The sequence below is a fragment of the Micropterus dolomieu genome, linkage group LG15, assembly GCF_021292245.1.
Source record: "Micropterus dolomieu isolate WLL.071019.BEF.003 ecotype Adirondacks linkage group LG15, ASM2129224v1, whole genome shotgun sequence".
Classification (NCBI taxonomy): domain Eukaryota; kingdom Metazoa; phylum Chordata; class Actinopteri; order Centrarchiformes; family Centrarchidae; genus Micropterus; species Micropterus dolomieu.
Genome location: NC_060164.1, coordinates 6,803,484 through 6,811,029, shown reverse-complemented (window position 1 = coordinate 6,811,029; position 7,546 = coordinate 6,803,484). Strand labels below are relative to the sequence as shown.

General features: G+C 41.1%; 1 protein-coding gene across 6 annotated transcripts in view; it reads left to right on the top strand.

Moving 5' to 3' along the window:
- Window positions 1-7,537, top strand: part of LOC123984080 (phosphatidylinositide phosphatase SAC2-like) — a 13,364-nt gene extending 5,827 nt beyond the window's left edge. For 5 of the 6 annotated variants that reach the window (XM_046070750.1, XM_046070744.1, XM_046070749.1 and 2 more), the window contains 11 exons: window positions 1,784-1,908; window positions 2,027-2,104; window positions 2,275-2,395; window positions 3,226-3,354; window positions 3,673-3,790; window positions 3,902-4,100; window positions 4,259-4,330; window positions 4,416-4,489; window positions 4,675-4,803; window positions 4,906-4,993; window positions 5,167-7,537. In XM_046070750.1, the coding sequence (XP_045926706.1) occupies window positions 1,784-1,908; window positions 2,027-2,104; window positions 2,275-2,395; window positions 3,226-3,354; window positions 3,673-3,790; window positions 3,902-4,100; window positions 4,259-4,330; window positions 4,416-4,489; window positions 4,675-4,803; window positions 4,906-4,993; window positions 5,167-6,325 (2,292 nt within the window). In that variant the 3' untranslated portion in view covers window positions 6,326-7,537. Of the gene's footprint in view, window positions 1-138; window positions 207-1,783; window positions 1,909-2,026; window positions 2,105-2,274; window positions 2,396-3,225; window positions 3,355-3,672; window positions 3,791-3,901; window positions 4,101-4,258; window positions 4,331-4,415; window positions 4,490-4,674; window positions 4,804-4,905; window positions 4,994-5,166 lie in introns of all 6 variants that reach the window. The other variant, XM_046070746.1, reaches the window with a different exon arrangement.
- Window positions 7,538-7,546: the final 9 nt, after the last annotated feature.

Sequence of the window (7,546 nt, the reverse complement as noted above, 5' to 3'; positions counted from 1 at the left end):
GGGAATTTATTGTATCGTCAGGGGACTTAAAAACTTTCTATAGGAAAGAGCACTTCTGTCTCCAAAGTTACAATGATGTAAAGATTCAGATTCAGTTATATGGAAATCATTTCGATGCATATTTTTCTGATGTTTCAGGAGAAAAGGAGACAATGTCTTACTTTTCTGAGCACTTTGAAGAACAGCTTAAACTCTACAAGAAGCAGGTGGGTTTGTTCTGCCATATTGTGTGCTTGGGTATCTGCTTAGCATAGTTATTAAGTACTTGCATGTTAGGATCTTTATTGTGTATGTATCCCCACCTTGGTCATTCTGCCTACCGACTGAGCTTGTGAATTAGAGTTGGTGACATTTTTTTTCGGGACCCCTCTGGTGTCATCTTTAAGTATACTTACAGTATAAGTCATTTTGAAGATGTATTTAGGCAAATTTTTAAGATTGTGTTTAAAGGTACCATGTGTAAGAATTGAGTCTACTCTCCACCTGTCCAATTCATACAAAAAATAGTGTGCATCATATCACATACTAGGCCATAACTGCTGCCAACTACCGTTCTCTAGTTAGCTCAGTTAGCTGTGCAGCTAACTAAGCAAAAGGGTGTTCGGGCATCAGAAAGGCAGCGACAGCATTTAGAGCCATAATATTTTTCTGTTTGATAAGGAATATGGGTGTATGAATTGGTTGTTATTTGTTTTTTTACATTTTGTGAGTTTGTTTTGTTTATTAATTAGACTAAAACAACTAAGAGAGCTGTTGTAACATAGCAAACTTGCTGCTTGCACACATCCCCAAGCTGAAACTAGGGGAGACCTGAGCACACTATCGGACTGTTGCCTCTCCAGGCACAAACTGGTATTACCAGACAGGACAGCCCAGGGCTAGCTGGTTAGCATGCTAACTTCATACATAGATGTCTTTGACACAACATCAGAACTGTTAGATCTTCACATTCAAATCTTACACATTGTACCTTTTTAATAAAATTGTTGATGCTGTAGTAACTATGTAAGGTAACAGCAGCAGTAAAGTTTAGCTCAGTTTGGGGAAAATGTAGTTAATCAGAATTTCAGAGGCAACATAACACCAATAAGGTGAAGTAAGTTACAGGGGGAAAAAAAGGAACCGTTTATACAGCAACAGACAATTGACGACCAGTGCATATCAGATAAAGCAGTGAATGAAACGATGAAATAAAATGTCTAATCTGTGGCAACATAGGAGACAACACAGAGATAACAATTTAATATTGACCAGTGAAATCCACCTTTTTTAAAAAGATTATTTTTTTTGGCATTTCTGCTTTAGAGACAGAGACAGTAAAGAGAAAGAGACGGGAAAGGCAGGGGTGAGAGAGGGGAAGACGTGTAGCAAAGGGCCTGTGCCGAACACAAACACCTTGATATGTGGTACCATGATACCTGGTGAGCTACTGCGGCACCCCAGTGAAATCCACCTTAATGCCTGTTCAGCAGCTGAGAGGTTATGAGGAAACACAAGTGAAATGCTTTATGATTTCATATCGTGATTACATTGAAGCCTCCATGTTGATCAAACCCTACACTGTTGAGGATGCGAGTATGTAGCAGTCATGTTTTTTAAGCTTTTGAAAAGCTAAACTATTGGTCTTTTTAAAGATTTTCACTTCATCAACCATGTCCATGTGACAAGCTGCTACTAAAAGTGCCAATTTAGTTGTCTTTCCTCCAGCTTCTCAGTGTGTTTCCTTAGAGGGGCATAAATGTTATACACAAGGCTGATTGACAACACTCTTTGTCTTCTTCAGGTCATCATTAACTTAGTGGATCAAAGTGGACGAGAGAAGATAATTGGTGACGCATTTTTGAAGCAAGTCCTGCTTTACAACAACCCAAACCTCACATACGTTTCATTTGACTTCCATGAGCACTGGTAAGAGAAACACTGCTCCACAGTAATGTAACTTGTTCATGAATGTAGTTGTAACAAATCAGTTTTTTACCATAATGCATTTACTTCCACTTTATGCTTCTTGTATCCTGTTTCTCAGCCGAGGTATGAAGTTTGAGAATGTTCAAATACTGACTGATGCAATCTCTGATATCATCACTGACATGAAGTGGGCCTGGTAAGTGTCACACCAGTATTTTTGTTATTTTCAGATAAGTGCTGATAACATGGACTCTGGGGCATACCTTCTTTTGTTAGAAAGCAACAATGAACTACTAGTTGGCTATAATGCACATTAAGAATCATATCGGGTTAAAGATTAGTATCCTTTGAATCTTCTTTTGTCAGGGTGGATCAGGCCGGAGTTATCTGCAAGCAGGAGGGTATCTTCAGAGTCAACTGTATGGACTGTCTTGACAGGACCAACGTAGTCCAGGCTGCTATCGCTCGGGTGGTGATGGAACACCAGGTGAGATCTATTCGTTGTCTGGGCCCAGGCAAAACAATTAACATACATTTAATTACGTCTGTGTGATGTAGGTTGGCTGTGCCTTGTGGGTGCTGCTTTCTAAATTTGTTTTACTATTTCCTACACCAGTGACCTTTTAGCCTGAAAGTTATGTTGCTCCTTATCCAACTTGTGTCCAGCTAAATTGAACTGAATTAAACTGAACTGCTTCCTTAGTGTCCACCCATCAATTATGAAAGGAATTGCAATAATCGGTTATTTAGGAAATATATGCATAATGCATTTAACATCTTTGATGTCAAATCAAATCAAATGATGTGTATTTTTAAAAGAAGTTACATTTAATAAATAAAAACAGTAGTAATTATATAAGATAATCATAACACTCATTGTCTTAATTTAGATGGCTGCTTTCTAAAACTGGGATTGCAACGTGCTTTAAAAAAGGTGTAAGCACCATTCACCAGATTGACTTGGCAACATGAATCCTTGTCTCAGTAATCTGTTGTACAAACACAAAGTAAACAGCCTATGAACTAACAGACATCTGCGTATATTTGCTCATTAGATTATACACACTAGTGGTAGACTTTTCATATTCATTCAGCACTAAGCAGCAATGATCGTACAGACCTTCAGTGCGCTCCAACACAACAAAACCAAAGTCTTTTTAGCTTTCTAGAAATCCAGCAACTCCACCATATCCATCTGGGATTACTGAACATTTCGGTTGAACTTTTCCAATGATGCAATGTAAACTGAAAGAGAGACATCACTCACAGCTTTAACAGCACACCTATGGACAAAAATGTCTTAATTTCTTCCTGCAGCTGAAGAAACTGGGTGTGATGCCTCCAGAGCAGCCCCTGCCTCTCAAATGCTACAGGATTTATCAGATCATGTGGGCCAATAATGGAGACACCATCAGCAGACAGTACGCAGGGACAGCAGCACTCAAGGTAACATCATTGTTGTTACACACACATCTGAGTCAGCGTTTGCACATTTAAACAAACAGTGTAAAAGTGTGCCATCTTTATTTTGTTAGTAGTTAAAGCTATTGAGACATATGCTTTTTTAATAGTAGGACTCGTACTGTAAATCAACTGAGCAGATATTTTAGTAGTATTAGATAGTATTTTAGTAGATCAAAGACATCAGAATGATAAATGTGGGCTGAGCATTTTGGACTGCAAAATGGAGTGAAATTTCAGAGGGTCGCATTTCAAAGGTAAATCAAAAGGTGTATTTAACATAAACTGTTTGATCTTTTTTAGGGAGATTTCACCAGGACGGGGGAGAGGAGACTGGCTGGGGTGATGAAGGATGGTGTGAACTCAGCCAACCGCTACTATCTGAACCGCTTTAGGGATGCCTACAGACAAGCAGTCATTGGTATGGAGAAACTGGCCGGTATTATAGCTGTGTGTGTGTATCTGTACCCATGTTGTCCCAAAATCGGTCCTTGTTGATAGACTCTTTTGTATCCTCTGCCTCTCCCTGCAGACCTAATGATGGGCCTGCCAGTGACGGAGGACCTGTACTCTATCTTCAGTAAAGAAAAGGAGCATGAAGAGAAGGAGAAAGAGAGCCAAAGGGGAGCGCAGGAGCAGGTCAGCCTCCTGCTGCAGACCTACATGCAGCTTTTACTGCCTGATGACGAGAAGTTTCATGGAGGTTGGGCTCTCATCAATTGTGACATGAGGTTAGTGGCTAGCTGCCTTACCTTTATTACTTATTAAATTTATACCATCAGGGGTATAGATGAAGAGCAACGTTTGTACTATTTATGTACGATTTATACTATGTTTTCAGTAGTTTATGAAGTGCTCTTTTCATGATACCGTTCTTGTTTCCCACCAGCCTCATTGATGCAACCAACAAAGACGTGGATGTGCTGCTGCTCCTGTCTAACAATGCCTATTACATTGCTTAGTAAGTCTGATTTTTAATTCCCCAACATTTTTCTTTAGAAATTGTTCTTATAGATTCATTTATATTTGCATTTATTTTCTTGTAGCTATGATGAAGAAGCAGATAAAGTCAACCAATACCAGCGTCTCAATTTGGAGGGTTTGGAAAAGATTGAAATTGGTAAGAAATGAGAGTCAAAGGAGAAGTGAAGGTTCTTGTACACTCACTGACTCACCCAACACTTCCCGAAAGAGTGCTTAACAGATTTTCAGTAACGTTTTAGCAACATCTCTACTGATTATGATTCATGCTAGAAAAGCAGGTCACTAAAAATGGAAGTTATAAGTTGGGTTTTTCATTTGCAGGTCCAGAGCCTACTCTGTTTGGGAAGCCAAAGTTCTGCTGCATGCGTTTGCATTACAGGAATGAAGAGACAAGTGGATACTTTCACACGCTGAGAGCAGCAACACGAAATCCTGAGGATGATGGAAAAGGTAGGATGTAATTCTTTAAATTCTTTAGACAGCAAAAAAAGGAAACCTTTAAAATCATAGACTGCCTATGCTGGTTGAGACTTACATTGTGATAAATTTCAGACACATTACAGTGCATAGCTGAGATGCTTCGCATAACTAAACAGGCCGTGGGGCTGGATCTGCTTGTGGTTGAAAAGAAGCTGGAGCGGTGAGTACTAATTTGTAACTAATCATTAAGATGAGAAGCGTTCAATCTGTCTCTTTTTTTATGTGATGAAGAGAAACATTTGTAGCCATCGTAGCACAACTTTAAATTTTAACAAATGACTGTGTTGAAGAGCTGTGAGTCGCTTACTTATGATATTTGCATCTGTGATCCAGGCGGCAGAGCAAACCTCATGAGGATATAATGGGCATCCAGAACAAACCTGCTGACCACGTCCAGGGTAGTTCTGGTCTGGCGCAGGGCAAAAGCTTCCTCCTCAACAAATTCTCCTCCCTCAATCAGAAAGTGAAACAGACCAAGACGAACGTAAACATTGGCCCCTTCAAGCCCCTCGGTAGGCTGAGCAACTTCTCTAAACCTGATGTAAAAGATTTCCTAAAGCCAACTATGCATGTCAACCTGTGGAAGTCGGACAGCAGCTTGGAGACATCAGATAATAACCCTGGTACAGGAGCTGTAAAAGATATTGGTGACGAGCACTCTGAAATATCAGACTCTGACTCCTATAATTCTGACCCAGAGCACCCGTGTTCTGGTTCTTTAGAAAATGTGGACTATGTGCTGCCCAGCTGTGGCATAGTAGCATCAAACCCACGACTGGGCAGCCGCTCCCAATCTATCGGTAGCGTGGAGCTAAATATCCCTTCTGTTATTCGGGTCACTGGCTGTGACGGAAAGCAGGAAAGCTCCTCTCAAGTCAGTGATGACAAGTCCCCAGGGGCCGCCTCGGTGGCTGAAGAAGCCATTCTGATTGACTTTGGTACTCCCATTGATGCCTACTGCCACCAGTTTGTCCAGGATGCACAAACCAAACCTGTGGAGGTGTTTGGAGAGCAGCCACCAGCTGCTGTCCCCCAACTCAACCCTGCGGTGCCTGCGCAGAAGAAGATCCTAGCAGACCCAGACAAGCAGCCAAGCTCTGAACCGCAGCATCAGAAGGGGGAGCCCCAGCTCCCTAGGCCTTCACAGCTAGACGTCGAGTCCACTACCTCCTGTTCCAACCTCCTCACCGTCCAGAAGCCCAGCTCTGCTGCCTCAGGTGGCTCTCAGAGGAGTCTGAGTTCACTGATGGAGGGCAGCCTCGGCCCTTCGCCTGCCGACAGCAACGGCAGCCGAGTGGTGTCCCCCTTTGCCAAGATCAAGAGCTCCATGGTCCAGGTAGCCAGCCTCACCCAGGCGGGACTCACCCAGGGCATCAACTTCGCTGTGGCAAAGGTACAAAAGAGCCCAGAGCCAGATACTATCAACGAAGCCCAAGAGAGCGAGCTGAAGGCAATGTTTACACAGTGCCAGACCAGGATCATTCAGATCTAGTGCTTTCCTTTGTAGCAGGATTTTGTAGTCAGATGTCATGTAGAAACTTCCTGTATGGTAGCGGTAGCAGTAGCAAAAGCTTGCACATAGCGGCACTACTCGGCCAAGAAATGCACTCCTAAATTTGCCCTTTAGTTAAACTTGCCCATGTTAATCATGACTCTTGTAAAGAACCTATAAATATATACTGAGGCCCAACATGACAGTGACCATGTTTACATGCACACAATAACGGATTCCCTTACCCTTAAGAGAGCACTGATTATATGGTCTAGATTTTTGCTATGAGGGAGGTTTAGCTCGTGTCCCTTTTGCCATGCAACATTGCACACTGATATTGACATTGTCAGGTGCTCTTTCTTTTAAGTTTAAATAATCAATTGTCCACAATATATTCCGTTCTTATGGAAATTGTAATAATGCCGATGATATGACATTTCTGATGTAAATCTCAGAATACCAGAGCTTAGTACCGAGGTTTGAGTATGAAAATGGCACATGATAAATGCTTAATTCTTTGGGGAATCTGTTATAACTCCCATGTGTCAGTGAAAATTGTATACAGCAGAACATTTGATTGAAATATGTGCATGTACATACAAATCCTAAATCACTCTAAAAAATACTGCTACCGTTGAAGGAAATAGTTCTGTAAGTCCAGTTTTCTTGTGAAATTTCTAGGATATTCTCATTGTGATTACCTTAAGAGACAAATAACTAAGACATAAGAAGATAAGACTTTTTAAACTCCTGTACTTCCAGAGTGGTATGCAGAGCATTTTTGTGCATGTAAACATGTGACTACCCTTAGTCTGAAAATGGACCCACAGTGCTTGCATGTGAGGTCAATGGCGACTGATTTTTGACAAGGCAGGTCAACATTAGCTGCATGTTGAAAGACCAACTCTGATGTTATCATGTACTGTAATGTCATCATGTACAGTACGTGCAGGTCACTTATTGGCGTTTGTGAAATAGACCTCGTAATAACTTTCAATTTGTATGTTGTTGTAGAATCCGACCAAATATTTTGGGGTTCCCAAAGGACAATTCTGTGTTAACTATTACCATTTTTATAGCTGTCAGATACTAGCCAGACGACTTTCTGTACGTAGTTATCCTATTTAATATCAGTGTTGTCAAGTGTAACTTAGAAGATATAGCGTATAGAAATAATGACTACACAAGACCTTTAGTAAAAGTATCCTGGTTGTCGACATG